The sequence below is a fragment of the Ursus maritimus genome, unplaced genomic scaffold (genome assembly GCF_017311325.1).
Source record: "Ursus maritimus isolate PB19 unplaced genomic scaffold, ASM1731132v1 scaffold_21, whole genome shotgun sequence".
Lineage (NCBI taxonomy): Eukaryota > Metazoa > Chordata > Mammalia > Carnivora > Ursidae > Ursus > Ursus maritimus.
This window is the reverse complement of record NW_024424564.1, coordinates 53,599,434-53,619,023: the sequence shown is the minus strand read 5'-3', so window position 1 is coordinate 53,619,023 and position 19,590 is coordinate 53,599,434. Positions and strand designations below refer to the sequence as shown.

General features: G+C 51.8%; 1 protein-coding gene across 4 annotated transcripts; it reads right to left on the bottom strand.

Annotated features, from left to right (window-relative positions):
• Positions 1-1,449: 1,449 nt before the first annotated feature.
• GTSE1 (G2 and S-phase expressed 1) lies at positions 1,450-19,590 on the bottom strand. 4 transcript variants are annotated; one of them, XM_040637716.1, is made up of 12 exons: positions 19,482-19,590; positions 19,018-19,126; positions 15,099-15,156; positions 14,387-14,996; positions 12,179-12,349; positions 11,406-11,532; positions 9,401-9,778; positions 6,455-6,527; positions 4,329-4,568; positions 3,067-3,271; positions 2,394-2,606; positions 1,450-1,911 (listed from the first exon to the last, which is right to left on the bottom strand). In XM_040637716.1, the coding sequence occupies exons 2-12, from the start codon at positions 19,037-19,039 to the stop codon at positions 1,828-1,830; spliced, it is 2,181 nt and encodes a 726-aa protein (XP_040493650.1). In that variant the 5' UTR covers positions 19,040-19,126; positions 19,482-19,590; the 3' UTR covers positions 1,450-1,827. The 4 variants fall into 4 exon arrangements, with proteins under 4 accessions (XP_040493650.1, XP_040493651.1, XP_008701098.1 ...); XM_040637717.1 differs by lacking the exon at positions 19,482-19,590 and having other exon boundaries at positions 2,403-2,606; positions 19,018-19,318; XM_008702876.2 differs by lacking the exon at positions 19,482-19,590 and having other exon boundaries at positions 19,018-19,311.

The window sequence follows — 19,590 nt, the reverse complement described above, 5'->3', positions numbered from 1 at the left end:
AGCCTGAGGGAGGGGAAGGGCCTTGGACGAGATGGGATGGCCAGAGCCCCACTTAATGATCATATATTAGCTAAGAGATTAATGTCCCTACCTCCCACCAAACTGTTAAGCCCCCAGGAGTGGGGGGGATGCATGAGCTTTGCTCCCCACTGCATCCCTGGGAGCAATGCAGTCTGCCTACAGTAATCTCCATCAACATGCGGGGTGCCTGGCTGGCTCAGTAAGAGCATGTGATTCTTGGTCTCAGGGTCATGAGCTCCAGCCCCATGTTGGGTGTGATTACTTGAAAATAAATAAATAAAATGTAAATAACATGTGAATGAATCAATTCAATTCTAGGTTTTGGGTTTTCCCCTGTGAATTGAGGGGCCACACCAGACATCAGAGGACCCTGGCATTAATATTGGATTCTAGCATTCTTGCTGCCCACAGGAACAGAGACGAGGGGGGCGTGGGCCGCTGTGATTCCGGTTGGTTCTCTGCTCCCCCGGCCAGGGAGTGTACATAGAGCAAGGTGCCCTGCTTCCAGAGTCAGCACTCACACTTGCAAGCATTCCCGCCTTCAAATGTACAGCTTTCCTCTGCAGGTGCAATGCTATCCAGGATGCACACTTGCCTTTTCTGATAGCACAAGAGTTGCCTTTCTGTTTGAGGCGTTAACCAGAGAAAGCTCAAAGCACGGCCCCCGGCTTGCTTCCCTCAGCGCTCTGCGAACCGAGGCTCCCTGGTCTCGGGCAGGAAACACCAGATGGGAACCCAAAAAGCAGCTCCCATGACTACTGTCTGCTGTAAGGCCACTGAAATAGGACTGAGAAATTTCATCAAAAAATGAGGAATCTATACAGACCAGCGGCTTCCAGGCCAGCTAGTTTGTAGAAAATATTAAATTAGAATGGCTTCAGGCAGGGAGTACACTTTCCAGTAGTCCTTAGCTCCCTCCACCGGAAGGAGCACGGCAGAGTGGTCCTCATCACCCGTGTCCAGAGGGGCCCGGCCTCAGCTCCCACACCTCGCCCTCCGCCTGCCCCTGCTCCCCGCCCGCCACCGGAGAAGCCTCTTCTCGAGGTGTGCCCAGAGTGTGTGCTGGAAGTGCAGATTACTAGGCCTGCCCCAGACCTGGGCGGAGGAGCCCGGGGTCTGCATTTAAACCAATTTTTCTTCACACTCAATTTTGAAAATCACTCGTAGAAACAACTAAAGTTTAGATAACCTAGGGGCACCTGGGTGGCTCAGTCAGTAAAGCGTCTGCCTTCGGCTCAGGTCACGATCCCAGGGTCCTGGGATCGAGTCCCGCATCAAGCTCGCTGCTCGGTGGGGAGCCTGCTTCTCCCTCTGCCTGCCGCTCCCCCTGCTTGTGCTCTCTCTGACAAATAAATAAAACCTTTAAAAAAAAATAAAGTTTGGATAACCTAAATCTGATAGCAATAAAAACCTTAAAAGCCAAGCTGTGTTTTAATAATTTTCATTTATTTTACAATTTAATTTAAATCTAGAATATTTTACTTTTCATACAAACTTAATTTTAAAAAACAGTCACTTGCTATTTTACATACAAAAGACTCAAAACGAAAGCCTTCATCTGGAGCGACTGCAACTCCATGCTCCAGCCCGGTGCTCGGGGCAGCGCAGAGGGGAGCTGCCGGGCAGCGGTGACCTCGGGAGCCCCAAACACCCCCAGTCCTGCAGCACCCCCTCCAGGCACGGGACCTTTCCTGAGGGTTAGTTTTTCCCCCAACACAACTCCTGTGATTATATCTAAGGGTTGAAATCCACCTTAGGACTGACAGTGCTTTTAGAAAGACTAAAACACAGAGGACTGTGTTCTCCTCAGAACTTGAGAAGTGGAGAATCCATGTTTTCCTTGTCAGCCTCGGGACTCAGCTGGATCAGAGGAGAAGCCAAGTCTATCAGCTGCAAGAGAGAAGCGACGGGAGGTGAGCGGCGTGGCCACGGTGCCCCTCGCAGACCGTCAGCTCCCTACAGACCCGGCTGCCCTCGAGCACTCTCTGCCGTGGCTCAGCACCACGAACCGCTCGGGAAACCTGGCTCAGGCATGCTGACGTTGCAAGTGTCACGTCTAAGAAGCTGGAAGGAGGAAATGTCACGTGGCACTCTGAGTTCCCTTGTCACACAACAGGCACTGGGGGACCTGGAGTGGCGGCGATGTGACACCCTGCCCTCAGAGAGCCCCGGCCTTCCCAGGCACGATCCCGTAGCAGGACCGGGTGAATTCTAAGCTCATGCCACCAATGGAGTGTGCCCTGAGCCATGTCACTTTAGAAACCTCACTGGCCACGCTCAGGGGCACCGTGAGGCACCCTGGGATGAGGAACAAACCAAGAACGGAGACCACGCAAGGCGAGGCCACCATGGAGCCTCCTGCTGCTTCTCACCTGCCCCACCTCCTGTGCAGGCTTGGACGCAGTGCTTCTCTTCATGTCCGGAGTGTTTATCAGCAGGTCTATCAGAGGTCTACTCTCAGATCCCACAGCCAAGTGTGCTTCTGGACTATTGCAAAAGTCAATGAGAGGGACGTCGATGAGGGCCGTGCTTTCCGCTTTCGGAGTGATGGCAAGTTGATCCAGTTTGATATCCACGAGAATAGCCTAGACGAGAACACAAGACTTAAAGGCAAGTCTTGTATCCTTTTGTCGCCCCATGTTGAGGAAACAGGAAACCCAGGCAAGCATGGGCCTTTAGGGGGAGAGCTGGCTGTGTGCACGGGCTGAGTTCTCTCCTCTCTGGTCGCCCCCCGCACTGCCCCTACCCCCATCCACCTCCCTCTGGCCAACAGCCCACACTGGAGCTCCCAGCGACCCTCCCACTGCTGCCCTGCTTCCCCCTTCCCGTCCTCTGAGCCCTCGCCCTCTCTGGTCAAGCATAGGGGGAGGGGTGTGGCTTCTGTCCCTGCTAGAGGCTGGAGGTCCTCACTCCCGCCTGGCACGGCTGGCACTGGAGGGCCCAGGGATGACGGATCAAGTCCTGGAGAGTGACTCTGGGGACCACCGTGCTGAGTCAGCCCGCGGCATCCGGGGCAGATTCCGTTCATCCGGGTAACACAAGTACCTCACTAGCAGAGGTATCTCCAGGCGGCGGGGCTGCGTCCAGCTCTACTTCTGTGCTGATCCCTCTTGAAAAAGTCAAGTCACTCTTTTCTGGAGAAAAGTGAAGTGCCTGCGGCACGGCCGACGGAGGGGAGAAAGGCCCGTCAGGCGACGAGTCCTCGCGCCTAGAGGCAGCCTTGCTGTTGCCCCCCCTCGTGGGTGCAGCTCTGCCAGACAGAAAAACAAAAACTCTTAGGAGGGCTTTCTGTGCGTGTTAGCTTGTTGGGCTGGTTCTCGTTCTGGAGGAGGCGTGTCGTGTGGGGCAGGGCACCCTGGCCTTCGTTGCAGCTCCGTCCGTGACAGCTCTGCCCGTGAGCGAGGCCCCTTCCCACCTTAAGTTTCCTTGTAAATAAAAATAAAAAAGGATGGAATGGTCTCTGAGGTCCTTTCGGCTCTAACACTTTGCCAGCCTGCTGTCAACACGGGCCTGTTTTACTCCCCTTTCCTGGGGAATCCCGTAAGCGGACAAATACTCCACAATTGGCAGCAAGGAGAGAAATGCTCTGAAGAAAATCAAGCAGGAAAATGGAAGAGAGTGACCGGGTGGGTAGGTGGGGCTTTCTGGAAAGGCCCCTGAGTTGGCCCTTGAACTTGGACTTCAATTGTGGAGGGGCAGAGCATTCCGGCGGAGAGGATGGCGGGACGGGCCTATCTGCCATGCGGTGAGCGGGCATCGTGGTGGAGCAAAGTGATGGGGAGAGAGGCGAGAGGAGACGGGAGAGGCAGGTAGAGCAGATGCTCTAGCGAATTCAGAGTCTGTTTCCCAGGAAGCCTGAGTGTGGTCACCCCTGACCAAGACCCTAGCAGCCGGACCACAGGACTCTCCCGGGGACCCAGTCGCAAAGACTGCACCAGACCCCAGAGCTCTGGATCTGAGTGCACCTTACTGAGCCCTGTGTCCAAGGTGTCCTCCCAGTGAGAGGCCGCGGCCCACAGAGATGCGGGATCAGGGCAGACGCTCTCCCTCCTTGCCCAGCCCAGCAGCCCAACCAGGACAGGACGCTCAGTGGGGACTATGATGGCGGAACGAGCAGGTGCCCCCTCCCTCACTTCAGAGGGCCACTGACAGGCTCCTGTGGCCGTCACTGAGCAGACGTGATGAACCTCGGCCTGGCTGGTTCCCGACAAGTGATTCACCCACCAGACCAGGCAGCCTTGCCAGTGCAAGAATCACCTGGGGTCTCAGGAATCTCAGACAAACTTACCGCAGCCTTTACCTCTTACCTCACTGAAGACTTTTTCCGGGGCTCCAAAGAAAGCCGCCGAGCAGACAAACACAGGGGTGAAGCCAGAGCTCTGGGCATAGTTTTAGGGGTCACCAATGGAAGGCCAGAGAGCCGACGGCTGGCAGGTGTGGGCAGGGCTGACACGTGCTTAGTAATAATGGGGGTCCTCGTACTGCTTACAAGACTCTGTGGGGCCGCCACTGATGAGCGTCTAGCAGGAGTGCTATGGACAATCACCCTAGAAAAACAAAATTGGAGTCTTCAGCAGACATGACCAAAAAAAAAATATATATATCCATTCCACCAATATGCCAACACAGTAAAAAGTCCTATGATTTCAACACAAAAGATTAAAGCCCGCGAAGCCTATTGGAGGTCTGTTCTGGGAAGGAAGGGCTGCCCCTAGCCCCCTGGGAGGCCCTGGTGTGGGTTTCTGGTTCCTTAATGAGTGGCCTCTCCACCCTTCTAGTAGGTTCTGACCAAACGTGATGGCACCGTCTGGGTGGCGCTGTGCAGACGCATTGTGTGGGAGGTTCAGAGGACATCGAAAAGTCACCTTCCGATGGGATAGGTATTTCCAGAAAGAAATGCAGACCCACAGTGGGGCCTGGCCTGGGCTCATGAGCGTGTCCACTCATTCCCAGTGGTAAGGGCATCTGAATCACATGTGAGCACACATGAGTGAATCGGGGCAGCTGCTGATTTCTCGCACGTCCCTCCTTCCAACCTTGGCAACGCATGCGGCTCCGACGGCCAGTGAATCCCGCCCATCTATGTGGAGCCAGCTGCTATTTTTAAATAAATAAGTCAAGGCTGTCCTCCCAACATGGCGCCCACAGGAGAGCCGCGGATGACACTCCAATCGTCAAGGACAATCTTTACGTGCTTCCAAAAGAGTCTGAAAACAAACTTGAATTAACTGCAAAACTGAATCATTCCAGCGGCACCGGCAGGAGGGTGAGGCGCTCTCAAGTCAAGCAGCCGCTCTCTGCAAAGTTCTGGAACCACTAGCTTACTCCCTCTACTGCTGAACTCCAGTGAGAACAGATAAAAATGCAAACAAATATGGTCTTCAGAGGAACCCTGGGAGGCAGGAACTACTGTCCTGTTGCACGGCTGGAGCACCGAGGCACAGCAGTAAAGTGAGGCAGGCTGCAGCCGTCTGCGTAGGGGTGTGACGGGAAAGACTTTCAGCACTGCTAACGCTGTAAGGGGAAGCGTGGGTCCAACGCAAGGAGCACCTCCCAAGTTCACAGTCAAGTAAATGAAAGGCCAGGGTCATGGAAAGATTCGCGGACGGCACAAGGCCAGTCTGTGCAGAGCCAGCATTAGGGCCCCTGCTCCGGTGTCTGAGCCATGGCTTGTCTTACCACCCTGTCCCACACCTCCCCAACCCACCCCACCCCGCCCACGTGCAAAGCAGCACTCCCATCCTGGCTGCACGCAGGCCCCGGAAATGCTGCTCCCCTGGGGGAGCGTCCTCACTGCTGCCCCCACGCGCACATTGCGCAGAGTGGAGCAGAGCTGGCACAGGAAGCCCAGAGAGCCAGCTGGGCCAGGCCGTCGCCCTCTGCCCGCAGTAGGTGGCAGTAAAGGGTGGCGGGGGGAGGACAGTCACCAGCCTAGGCCTCACGTGCGTGTGTGCCCGCGTGTGTGCGCGTGTTCTCACTGTCCGCAGCGTCTGCTGTGCTGGGTGCGCACCGTCCCCACTGCGCAGCTGAGGAAATGTTCGGTCAGGAATGTCCAGGAACTTGCACTAGGTCACAGGCCAGGGACGGCGGAGCTGGGATTCAAAACCAAGTCTGACCAATGACACCACACCGGGTTTTCGCCCGTGGCACAAATGAGAGCCTCCTTTTACAACATATGGGGGTGGACGTTTCCGCCACCAGGTCAGGCCTGAGAGTCGGCACGTTACACCACAGGCCGCAAGTCTGTGACTATCGCGAGGTGGATGGAAGTGATGCTTGCCCTTGGGAGCCCAAGCCACACCCCGACAGACCGGGGCTCAGGCCACGTGGGGCCAGGCTGTGGGGTCACCACACACATGCTTGAGACGCTCTGAGAGGCGGCCAGTTTCCTTCTCAGAGTGACCTAAAATCACAGGACGCGGTGACTCCTCACCTCCCCGCCGACGTGCAGGACTGTGGCCTCTGTGCCCGACAGGACTTCGGCGTTGCGCTGTCCGGGGGCTCACCTGGGACAGGAGAGAAGCGTGTGCAGTCAGTCACATGTGGAGCAAGTGATAACCCCACCATCTGAGGCTCTTCACCAGGGGCAACTCTCCTCAAACACTGAAGGCTCCACTGCGGGGCCCGTTCACATTGTCCCCGTGTCCCCTTGACAATGACAGCTAGTGTCATGACCACACGTGCTCGCAGCCAGAGGGGGCACGCTGCCACCGTCACAGAGTGGGGTGTTCTGAGTAGTGTGGTGGCTCCCCGCAGCCTCGCCAGCCCCGACTTTATGGGAACAGTCTGACCCAGGGCAAATGAGGAGAGGAGCTCGTGAGACAGCCGCGTCCCTGACACTGTGAGGAAAGGAGAAGCAGATTCCAGAAGAGCTGCGCGTGCCATTAAGGGCACAGAATGGGCACCAGACGGTAGCAGCCGACAGGCAGCGGGATTGCTACAAGTCCTGTGGCATCTGCAGCTCGACAAGACCAGCAGACAAATGTCGTTGGAGGAAAGGCAGCCAGAGGCATGCCACGGCTTTGAGCATCTGGCAAAAAAGGAAGCAAACACTGCTGAACACAGTCCGCGCGCCCTGTGCCATGAGACACCCCTGAAGAACCCGTCTTTGCGAACCCACGGAGCTGTCTGCTGGAACCTACACTTTATCTCCAGGTGTGGCTTCTCCCTCGGGATCCCAACTCACACATTCAGCAGCCTGCTCAACACGGCCCACGGGAGCTCCGTGGCACCTCCAACTCGACAGGTCCAACCTGGGCCCGGGGGCTCTGCCCCAGGCCTGCTCTTCCTCGAGCCCTCCCCTGATGGTGGCAGCACCCGGGTGGCCTGCGGAGGCCCCTGTCCACGCTGCCGCATGCTCCCCCACCACCACGAGCTCTAGTCCACATCACGGCAGGGCTTCTGCGGGGCTCTCCCAGCTTCCATGCTTGACCACAAGGGCCTGCTCGTCCCTCAGGGGAGGGATCTGCCGAAGGCCTGAAGCCCTGTCCTGTAGCACCCCCCCGCACTGAGAATTACTCCGAACCATTCCTCGGTCACGAGGTGCTATGTGAGCCGGCCCCCGGCTGCCTCTCGGCCCTCACCTCTCACCTCGTTCACTAACTTGGCTGAGGTTGCTAGTGTTTGGTCAATAGCCACTCTCCTCTCAGTAGGAAACGTTCGTGAGGCGGAAGACAACATGTCTCAGCATCCCTGGCAGGCGAGCAGGTCACATGACTGAGGCTTGAGCCATGGGACGGAGGAGGAAGTGGCACATACAACTTCCGGTAAGATCCTTGCTCCTCCTCACCTACCCCATCTTCACTGCTGGCAGGTGGGAAGGCTGGAGCGGGAGCAGCCGTACTGGAGCACGAGGAAGAGGAACTAATCATGGCAGAACAAGACAGAGGAGGCCTGGGTCCTCCAAAGGAGGCTTCTGGCCATAAAGGCCACCTGTGCCGGCTGGCGATGCTGGAAACTTCGAACGGCTGCCTTTTTGGAAAGCACATCCACTTGGCAGAGGCTACAACTACCGTGCCCCTTGAGTCCACTCTGTACAACGTTCACATTATACACATTTCTTAGGTCAATTTACCTCGACCAAACACCCACCATGTCGGTGCAGGTGGGGAGAGGCCACGCCAGGCCGGCAGTCTTACTGATCGGAGCAGGCTGGGGGGCAGACCTAGACAGGTGGGAGCTACAGAGGAAGAGCTTGAGAAATGGAGAGGGAGTCCAAGACCCTGGCTGCGCAGGAAACAGCAGCACGTGTGCAGCGTGAGACTCTGAAAGGCCAAGATGAAGACTGCCACCGGGAACAACTGCTACCACTTGCACAAGGCTGGGGGACCACCACGTCCATCTGGCCAGATGGGCACACAGCACGTTCGGCAGGGACTCCGCCAGACCACGTGTCTGAAGCAGGGCTGCCCGGTCCCGAGGGTAAACGGCTACTCAAGACCTGCACCATCAAAGCTTAAAAAGAATCCTCAAAAGGATCAAGTTGACCCACAATTAAATGCCTTCCAGGGCAAGATTCAGCTCCTTAAAGCAGGACAACAAAACCCAGATATTCAAAAATTCTGAACTTAAACCGTCTAACAGATGATCAACAATTATTAAACATGAGAAGAAACAGAAAAATGTGACCATCACCAGAAAAAAACTTAGTCGCTAGAAATAGACCCCAACGTGACAGGAAAAATGGCATTAGAAGAAATAGAGTTTAGAACAACCATCATAAATACGTTCAAGATTTTAAACAAACACTGTTAGGACAAAGATGGGGAAACTATAATATCAGAAACAGAAAATTAACTGGATGGGCTTAACCGCAGATTAAACACACGGCCAAGAAAGATGTGAACGCAAAGACATGACCTTGAAACGTCCAAACTGAAATACAAGAAAAGGTGAGGAAACCCCCAGCCTCCAAGACCGACAAGACCACATCAAGAGGTCTGTAATACTTGTAATTAGAGTCCCAGGAAATGAGAGGAAGCAAGAAAAAAGATCTGAAGAAAGAACAGCTAAGTTTTTTTCCCCAGAATTAATGCAAATATCAACCCACAGATCAAAGTGGCTCAGGAATCCCCAAGAAGGATGAACCCAAAGAAAGCCACCTCGAAATTCCTAATAATCAAAATGCTGAAAAGAAAAAGAAAAATTTCTGGCAGCAGCACAGGAACAGTAATGGGACAGAGGGGAGTGACTGTGAGACAAGAATGCCACTGAGTTCTCGTCTAAACTGGCGCAAGCTGGAAGATGCTAGAACACCTTCAAAGAGCTTTAAGGAAAGAGAAAGCCAAAACACCAGCATCACCAAAACAAACACTTTTTGAAAACCTTATGTAGAATCTGTTCAATATTTTAAAAACGAGAAAAATGACCCACTCCTTACCAGTAGCAAACTTGGGGACCTTAAATTGACTTGTAGGGGTGGGCACAGCCCGAGTCCTGCAGAGTAGGGAGGAGTTACACCTTGCATTCCAGGCTGTACTCAACTGACAGGACTGTGACCAGGCGGAGCCAGAGCTCAGCCCTGGGCCTCCCCGTTCTGGCGTCGGGGCTCCGTCCAGAGCTGCTGGGGTGGGTGCCTTGGCCGGCTCCGCCATCACCTTGGCCACGGTGGCCCACCTGCTCTCCCAGCAGGAGGTACCCGCAGGGCCCGCCTGCAGAGTCTGCCACGGCGTGGCAGGTCCCGTCCTGCCTGACGGGCTGCTGTTCGACAGAGGCGGGGAACTGCCTGCAGAAATGCTTGTGGGTTCACTGGATCTAGCTGGAAGAGGAGACACGAAACCTGGTTATCACTCAAGCTCATGTTATTTTTAAATTATGAAGTTACTTACTTAACAAACACCTAAAAAGTTTTCAAGTGAAGAAAATCATTTATTTTGATCACGATGATTTCCATATGATAAAACATAGGACCAGGGAGCAACATTCCGTATGCCCGTCAGGTAATGTCCTCAAACACAGGACAAGCTTGGTTGTTCTTGGCTTAGCTGAGTGTGTTCTAAGGTACGAATTCTAGACACATTACCAAGATGCATATAAGTATACGTAAATTTAAGCTCTCCCGTATTCTCTGATTTTGTCAGCAGCACGCATAGACCCTGGCCGAGTGGCCACAAGCAGACAGTGTAGTCACGCGCCCCACCCCTCTGGTCTGGGAGGTGGGAAGGGGACAGGGAGAGAAAGCGCAGTCATAACCGGTTGGTTCCTTCAAATCCCAAGGAGGTGGGTCATAGCAACCACCGGCACTATTGAAAACAGAAAGCTAAACCCGGGTGGAAAGTACTCAGGTGCCAATATGCCCACACCGATGTCAGTCTGGAAAGACGCCTACAGAAGAACTTGGAGAGGCTGATACCAGAGCTCCTACGACACAGCGTGCACAGGCTCGACAGCGCTCTTCCCCCAAGCTGTCCCATCTGACCTGGCCAGCCCCGACCGCGCACAGCGCAGGACACACACACACACTGTGAGGCCCACTCAACGTCCATCTCGCAGCCTTTACAAGAGGCAGGACTGCAGCAATCCTCAGGACAAACGGTGCTGAGGCCCTGCACATGGCAGCCACACAGACCTCACCGCCCCTCATCTGACAGAAGCCCCTTTCCCCGATCACGGGCCATGCACCACAGAGGCCGGGGTGGGCCCGTCGTGCACCCCTTCTAAAGCCCGTGACAGCACGGCAGGGAAGGCACCGTCCTGCCATCCATCCAGTTACGGAAACAACTTCAGGTCTCTTCACCACCACTGGGCAGTCGGGACTCCAAATCACATCAGTCTGATTCCAGAGTTGAACGCCTGTCACATTTTGTGAACAAAATCCACATACGTCTACAAAGCAAATAGCAGAGGACTAGAGGGGTGAGCCCTGAAGGGACTGGAAGGCCTTTCCCCCAGCGCACTAGGGCTTCTTCCCTTAACCACTAGATGGTGCCCTCGGCTCGCTAAGAAGACAACGTACCCTGAATTTCATCGGGTTTGGGTGTGGGGATTTAAATAAACGCCAAGTTTACAAGGGTCATATGCCCTAAATTATCTGGAACAGTCCTATTTTTAAAACCTGTGTCTGATTACACATCCATAGGTTGGTCTCCACATCCTTGTGTGTTCGTAGGCTCCTGGAACATACACCAGTTCTGGCCCTGAGTGGGCCACCCTAAACTAAAACCCCCTGCCTGAAAGCACCTCTCCTCACAGGAAGGGGAGCACGGTGAGGGCAGGGACTCTGCCCGACACAATAGCCCCTGCCCCACGCCACAGCAAACCCTCCAGAACCTTCTGCGGAGTCTAAGTGGTTCTGTGGAAACGGTCTCAGAGGGACAGATAGCACGCTGGGCCTGGCCTCGCTAGGCATGGGTGGGTCTGGGCACCGAGATTCCGACTGGCCTTACCCCTGCTGGCTGCTGGAGAAGCACACGTGCTGGAAATCACAGCTGAAACGGACCCCGAGGAAGAGGACTTTCTTGAAAGACCACCAGCATAACCAGCTGGTTTCAACAGGGTTTTCTTCAGCCCCAACTGAAACAGTATGTTATAAAAAACAAAAACAAAAACAGGAGTCATCAAAGAGTTCATGATCTACCCATTACTTTTTAATGCAAAAATAGGGTTTTAAAATAATTGCTAATAATTTAATAATGATCATCTTGAATGTAAAGGAAAAGGCCAAGCAGTACTGCTCACGTGTAATCTTCAAAGCCTTGCATGGGAAACACCTGGGACCTTGCTGAAATGCAGATTTCTAGGCTCCAAGCCCCACCCCCAGAGTCCAAAGCGGTAGGGCCCAGCTTCTGGCAATCTTAACAAGTACTTCAGTGGCCCTTACGCACAGCTCAGTTTAACCACAACGCCAGGAAAGAAATGGCAGAGCTGTGGCGGTTGTCTCCATGCCTGTGAGCTGCGGTGTCAAAGCACTGACATCCCATCTCGTCTGTGAGGGAAGCAGGGAGCGGCCCAGACACCCAGATGCCAACCTCCCCCAGTCCCCGGAGCCCCCACTGCATGTCAGGCTGTGCTCGCTGCCTTTCATCAAGCTGCCTCACACCAATCCCATTTTCAACCTTCCTAAACTTGATTTTAGTCAAAGACACGTTACACGTATAGAGAGCTGCCCCCTTATTCACTTTGCTCACGGCCACACCCGCCCACAGCCTGGCAGACCCACCTTGTTTGGAACTGGGAGCGATCGCTTGCCTTGGACCAAGCGGCTTCCACCAGCTGGCAAGCTAGCGAGCTCCCGGGCGGCGCTGGATTTGTCAGGGGGCACGTCCCTGTGGGATTCCTTCTCACTGAAGACTTTCATATTGGAAGGACTGGCTGGTATCCTTTTCATAGGCTGAAAATTTTAAGATGAAATGTGAGAACGGTCTGGTCTTTAACAACGTACAGAAGCACCAAGGCTTCCACGCAGCGCGACCGCAGCCCATCTCTGTTCCCCATGCCGCACACGCTCCTCCCTTCACCAACTAGACTGAAGCCAATAGAGCAGCTCGCTTCCTGCACCAGATCACACAGACAAAAACGATGATGGCATCTGCTTCCTCACGAAAAACAATACGAAGACAGATCGTTAACAGGAGAGACAGCCTCTAAAGCTAGTCCTCAATCAGGATTCGTATTTGAGGATGTGATAATGAGGAAACTGGTTCTAGCAACAAAAATTTTAAAATGCTGTATGGAAAGGAATCCCTCAGTAAAAGGTCATTTGTTCTAGCAGAGACGCTGCTCAGTGGTAATAAATCTTCTTGGAAGAGTACTGGCAGCCGTTTCTGTCTGGACAGCAGAGTCGAACAGAGAGTACGTTTCTGACAACAGATACAAGGGCACTCACGGACCTAACCCGTGCTTACATAGAAATAACCCCTATAACAAGGCCTGCTATTAAGAAGCAGTAGCAGCTCATAAAGTCACAGCACTGAAACGATAGCTTTCTTTTCCCTTTACAGCATTTTTAAATTGCGACATGCCTCACGTAACATAAAACGCACCATGTGAAAGTGTACGTGCCGGTGATTTTTAGCACGTTCAGTGTTGTGCAACCGGCATCAACCCAAGAACATTCTTGTTGTCCCTGAAGGAAACTGCTAGGCATTAGCAGTCACTTCCCACCCCTGTCAACCTCCCTGCCTAGACAGCCACTAACCTACTCCCCTCTCTACAATTTGCCTATCGTGGTCCCTTCCTATAAATGGGAGCGTACAATATGTGACCTTTCGTGACTGGCTGCCTCCACTAAGCATGTTTTCAAGGGTCATCCCTGCTATACCACGTTATACTATGTACTAATATTGCATTTCCTTATTGCCCGAGTCCACCTGTAACCCCTACCTGGGTCCACATACTCCACACAAGACCCATGTCACTCATTCTACACACATCACTTTCAGAAATTTACATCCCAATGGTCTCTAGCAAAGGGAGTTTGTATGATTAATGGAACGGCCCCAGCTATTTAGGGGAAGAGACAGCCAGCATGCCTCCTGTCCAGGCTTCAGTGTGGCAGACAAGCTTTGAGCTTGGAGCAGCTCTGGGTTCTGAAGGCCAGGAGTCATGCAGTTCGTGAGATATGCTTATAGAGGGAAAAGGACCTCTTACGCCCTTGCTGGGTGGTTTGCACTGACCCAGACCTGCTCAGACGCCACAAAGCACTATTCCTCCATAACTGGCTCAGAGAGCGGAGGCCTGGGGCCTGGGTTAGCAGTGGAGCTGAGAAAGGGCACACAGCAGGCTCCAACCTGCTGCCTCGCCTCAAATCAGGAGCTTCCTCCCCTGAGCAGAGACACGTCAGCAAAGCCTGGAAGCAGCCACCCTCTGACACCTTCCCCTATCCGAGTGCCCTGCCCTGCAAACTTCCAGGAGCCCCAGTGCACCAGAGCTGGCTAACCGTACCCCAAAGGCCTGCCTGCCCACTGCCACTTCCTAGGACAGCTCATCTGTTTAATTCCCGGGAGGAAAGAAACCTAAACAAATTCACAGCTAAGGAAGAGGCCTAGTGGCTGTTCCAGGAGGGGAATTTTTGGAAGTTGCTTGTTAATGCACACGAAATCCCTAATAAGTAGAAAATCCAGTGTTGTAACAAAGCAAAAGGAAAAACTTCAAATGGCACTTAGCAGGAGGTGTTTTTAAGTCATCACCAGAGGAAGGTAGCCCTGCCCCCGTCCATATCCACCCCAAACCCAGCTCTCCAGGCTGTTCCTGATCTTCTTGGACTTTCTTCTTCCCATGCTTCCTATGCTTCCGAGCCCTCAGCACAGCTACATTTCCAAGTTTCTCCCCGTCACGGTTTCCATCAAGGCCATAAACCAAATGGGCTAGAATGCAAGGGGGGCACCCAGCTCTGCAGACAGATGTTCTGGTATGTGCATGTGTCTACCTGCTCCGTGGCCACATGAATATTTTTCCCTCTCACAGAAACAGCTCGGGGCCGCACCAGTTTGCTGATGACCTTCCTCTGAGTCCCTGCCTGGTCTGGAGGGTGAGCAGTCCTTGGTTCCACTGGCAAAGAAGAGCGGGGTGAGTGTGGCGGTCCCTGTGTCCGGGCGGGAGCGCTTGGGAGGGCCACGCCCGCGGGGGTCTGGGTTCCCAGAAGTGGTGGGCCCCTCAAGGGGCTGTCTGACAGGTAATAGGTCTCCCTCTTAAGTGACTTGGGGCTTTTCTTCATTTCATTTTCTTTCTCAAATAGGCTTATTTTTAATTTCGATTCCTGTATAAATCTTTCCACGCCCTGGCTCCAAAGGTCTTCAGCTGTGCCATCTTGGGCTGCCTTGTCTTTGCTCTTGCTCTCTATCTGTAAGGCCAGTAAGTGAGCTTCTTTATACACTTCCACGAATTTTTCCCCAGTGAGAGGACTCCAGGTGAAGTGACTTTCCGAGGCTGGCAGAAGAGGTTCTTCGGGAATGTGATGATTTAATTCCAAGCTGGCAGCAACACATCTTTCTTTATGCCCAACGGGTCCAAAGAAGACTTCATCATCTTCATTTGCACTATTTTAAATAAAAGGATTATTAATGACAATGGCATTTAAATGAAAGACTTTACTGAATGTGGTTAAACCCAAGGCAAGGGAAGAAAAGTCATCTGTTTACCTTGAAGAAGACAATGAAAGATCGAAGTCAAATTTTTCATCAGCCAAGAGAAGAATGTCTGGGGGGGAAAAGTCCAGCATTATTTGAGGGTTGGGTCTAACAAAGAGAAAACATTACCAGTCTCTACAGCTATAAAAACAATGACAAAATTTCACTCCCCAAAGTGTACCTTATCATTATTTTAACAGTCACATTATCATAGAGAGCTCTAGATTACCAAACTTTTTTGTTTTCTTTTTAAAATAGTATCAGCAATTCTGTGTTTGCTAAGCTGACCCAAAAGTCCAAGTCCTTATCTTTAAGGTGTAATCTAAAATGCATTCACCAAGTCATTCAACTAGTTTTTCAAAGCTAGTAAGTCATCTTCAGGTACAGACCATTTTCAAAAGACCACCTGCTTCAGGTCCCCCAGAATTAAATACCTTGCTTACAAACGACAGAATACCTACTCTTCTTTCAAAAACAAATTCGTATTATTCAAATGCACCACTGGGTCGCCAGTATTTGCTGACGTATTTGCTGACGACCATCTCTTCTTAGAGCCCACCTTGACATCCCACATGAAACTTCACTTTGTAACCCCATCCACACTTTCACCATAGTTCCTTCACCAGCCCCGCCTGTAAGCCTGACTCCCTCTGACAGGCTCCAGGTTAGTGGATCCTGGGGCAACTGCTCCCTCCCCTAGCTCCCACACCCCATCCACCCCCATTCCTCCAAAGGGGGAGGAGGGGCTCCCCGAATCACCTAGACCTGACCTCTGTCACTGAGCTGCCTTGCTGTTCCGTAATGTCCCTTTACTCTTCTGGGGCCCCAACTAGATTGTAAACTCCTCCAAGCCAGAAAATGTCTAACGCTCTCACAAATTCCCTTATGTCCAGCTAAGGGCCTGGACACTTGGCAAATAATTATCAAAATGCGCTGAGCGGATATTTCCATACTGTAAAGTTTATACAGCACTTTTACAAATCAGAGCTTATTTGATCCTAAAAACAATGGGGCATGCTTATCAAAATTATAAAAATTTAAAATATACTAATATCCTAATTAGGGCCTAATTAGTCACTTCAATTATTCTTAATTACCCAATCAAGGAAAAGGTAGAAAGCACAAATGCACAAATGAAATAAAGAGAAATAACCACAGAGAGGAAATTAAAAGATTCATAAGCTAGTCTGCTCAATTCCATGCACATAACCCTAAGAACTGGGCTGAAATGCACAATTTTCTAGAAAACACTATTTTTTGTATTTAAATTACTTAAGTGGACTTATTTATAAAACTGACTCCAGAAGAGAGAAAAAAATCTTAATAGTTCAATTATCACAAAATAACTGCACTAATTTATTCAAGAGCTCTTGCCATCAAAGGAGCACAAGTCCCAGACAGTTTCACAGGATAGTTCTGTCAAGTCTTTCAAGAATGTATCATTTCAAAATTATTCAGACTGTTCCACAGGATAGAAAAAAGAAACCTTTCAACTCACTTCTATGAAGCAAGCATAACCATACCCCGACCCTCTAGAGTTAGCTCAATAAGGAGGGCTCCAGACCAGGCTCGTAACATACAAATCCGAAATAGGAAATTAGGTGACAGAATCCACCAACACGTTAAAAAAAGAAGAAGAATATGTCATGACTAGGTGAAGTTTGTTTCAGGACTTCAGGACTGTAGGATGGTTTAATTTTACACAAGCCAGTAACACGACTGTTACATTACTAGATCTAAAAGGAAAGTCCTACATCATGTCCATCTATGCTAATAAGACATATGAAAAAATGGAACACACCTTGCTGACCTTAAAAGCTCTTTATAAAAAGTAATAGATACATAATAAATACACTTGACCATACAAGGAAAGTATCTATCTCCAGCCAAAAGCCAAAATTAGGTTTAATGGGATACTACCTGAAGCATTCATTCTAAAGTTAGGAGGAGCAAATACACTTTATCAGCACAGGCTAACTTATGCTGCAGTAACAAACAAGCCCCAAATCTCTAGCGGTGTATTTCTCACTCAAACTCTACATCTGCTGAGGCCTGGGCCCTGCTCCACGTCCTCCTCACTGCAGAACACAGGCAGATAGAGCCTGGTCTCTGTGCTAAACAAAGGGGAAACAGCAGATTCCATACTAATTCTTAAAGACCTAGAAGTGACACGTATCACAGAATTCCCATTTCACTGGCCACCTTTCAAGTCACTTGAGCCAAATCCAACTTCGAGTGCGCAGACAAGTACAATTCTACCATGTACCCAGGAGGAAAAAAAAAAAGTTTCTAGAAAGGAGGGAAAAAAATAATGGAACCACTGATAAAGAGCACCAAAACTAACACCTATATGTAAATTAACTCACAAACCAGCATGAGGCTTAATGGAAATCTAAAGAGGAAATTCCATGAAAGCCAGGCACATGGCCATGATGTCACGACAAGCCTGGGTACTGTTCTGGGTACACTGACTAATACAATCAGACAAGGGAAAGAATCTGGAGGTAAAAGTATCACAGTGTACAAATGTTGTGATTACAGACACAAGAAAATCAAATGAATACTATTACAAGTAATGAAAGACTAAAAGCAGGTGCCTGAGGACAAAATTATCACACAGTAATCAGCGGATTCATATCTACAAAGAACAGTTCGATGATACGATGGAAGAAAAGACCTCATTATAGTAGCAGCAAAAAACACCAAATACCTATGAATAAATCTAACAAGAAATATGCAAGACAGACATAAAGAAAACTTAGTAAAAAGTAGCACATCAAATTAAAGGGGGGAAACAGTATATTCAAAAGGGAAAACACATATAAAAGGAACAAGAAGGGGCGCCTGTATGGCTTAGTGGGTTGAGCGACTGACTCTTGATTTCGGCTCAGTCGTGATCTCAGGGGAAAGACCGTGCTTTAGACAAAAATGTGGGCAGCACTACAAAGCAGATGAGGTTTAAAGCCATGGGACTGTCTGAGTGCCCCTGAGGTGTGGGGGACACAAAAAACCCAGACCAAGTCCTGGGGATGATTAGCTTCAGAAGACAACAGAGGAAGAGGAGCCTGCAAAGAGATGGGTAAACCAGCCAGAGAGGTGGAAGGATTCGTATTTGCGTCAACGATGAGCATGAACGCATGGACAGCAGGCACAAAGTGAGGCTATGAAGGGGGTGGTGACAGAAGGGATGAAGTCTTCAAGAGCAGCCAGTGCAGATTCTGCATGCCCATGGAAGGGACTTGTAACTGAAAGTGAGGATATAACAGAAAGGAGAAAGGGGTGCAGCAGCAAATACTTTTTTCTAGATACAACGAAGAAGTGATGAAACTGGCAAAGTCCCTAGGACCGTTTTAGCAGAACGGAAGTGCCAAGGATCAAGGATACCCAGTCCACTGGCCTCACGAGGATGTTGTGAGGAGCAAAGGATACAAGGCTGTCAATATGCTTTAGGAGAAAAATAAGAGGGTATGATCCTTCACTCATCTCCTGAGGCTGTACTCTCACCCTGACGCTCAAGCCAGACAGGGACAGGACAAGACCCGAAAGTCACGAAGATTCTAAACAAACCTTAGCAAACATAAACCAGCAATGAACACAAACAGGTAACATCAAATTCGATCCCACTAGTATCTGAGTGCCTACGAAGTGCCAGGCAGTGCTCTTGGCACTGGGTATACACAGCAAGTCGGACTGGAAAGAATCCCTGCTATGATGGACATCTGAAGCTGGGGGGAATGGGAGGCAGAAAACCTAAAACTAAAGAAGCTAGATGGATGCAAACACCTTGAAGACAGGGACCATGAGCCTCACAGGCACAGAGCAGAGGGCGGGCGCTGAATAAACACGAGACTAAGTTCTCACACCAGCATTAACTCGACCTACATCTTCACCGAGCTCCCTGAACTACGGCGCTGCCCCGACAACGACGTACCATCCTCCTTGGGGACATCCATCTCTGCTTCTCCTGGCTGGCTGGCTAGCTGGCTGAAGGCGCGTCGCCGGTGTGTCCTCCTTCCACGGCGAGGGCTGTCAGGGAGTCACTGCGGGGAGGACGGGGCCAGCAGGTAAGCAGATGTCGGGGCCCAGGCCCCCCGCTCCGCCACCCCTCCCCCCGGAGAAGGCCGGTGCGGGTGTGCGCCGCTGCAGCCCCGACCGGAGCAGAGCGAGCGGGCGGCCGCGGCCAGGTCAGGGAGGGGAATGGCGGCCGGAGGCCACGGGAGGTGCAGCCGAGACCCTCTGCTCCTCACTCCCCGGGGCCGCGCGCCCCCAAGACGGGAGCTCCGGGGGCCTGATCAGGACTATACTCCGCGGCCGAGCACAACGGAATTCCCAGCGCTGGGGGCAGCCCTTACCGAATGCGCGAGGGGACCCCGCCCGAGCCACTGCCCCCCTCACCCGAGCGACGGCAACACCCAGCGACCCCGCCCCGGCCTGGGATTTAAACGCGGCGCGACGGGCGCGTCGCGAGCCGACGATTGGCCGGTTTGAAGGCGCTCCGCAACGC

Bases quoted from the DNA above. Each gene is read 5' to 3' on its own strand.
- GTSE1 (XM_040637716.1), bottom strand. From the start codon at position 19,039: ATGGATGTCCCCAAGGAGGATG. The intron at 4,569-6,454 runs GTGAGGAGTCAC...TTGTTTTTCTAG, and splicing joins TCCTGCACGTCGGCGGGGAG to GGTGATTGTCCATAGCACTC. The intron at 2,607-3,066 runs GTACTTGTGTTA...GTTCTCGTCTAG, and splicing joins GAGATACCTCTGCTAGTGAG to GCTATTCTCGTGGATATCAA.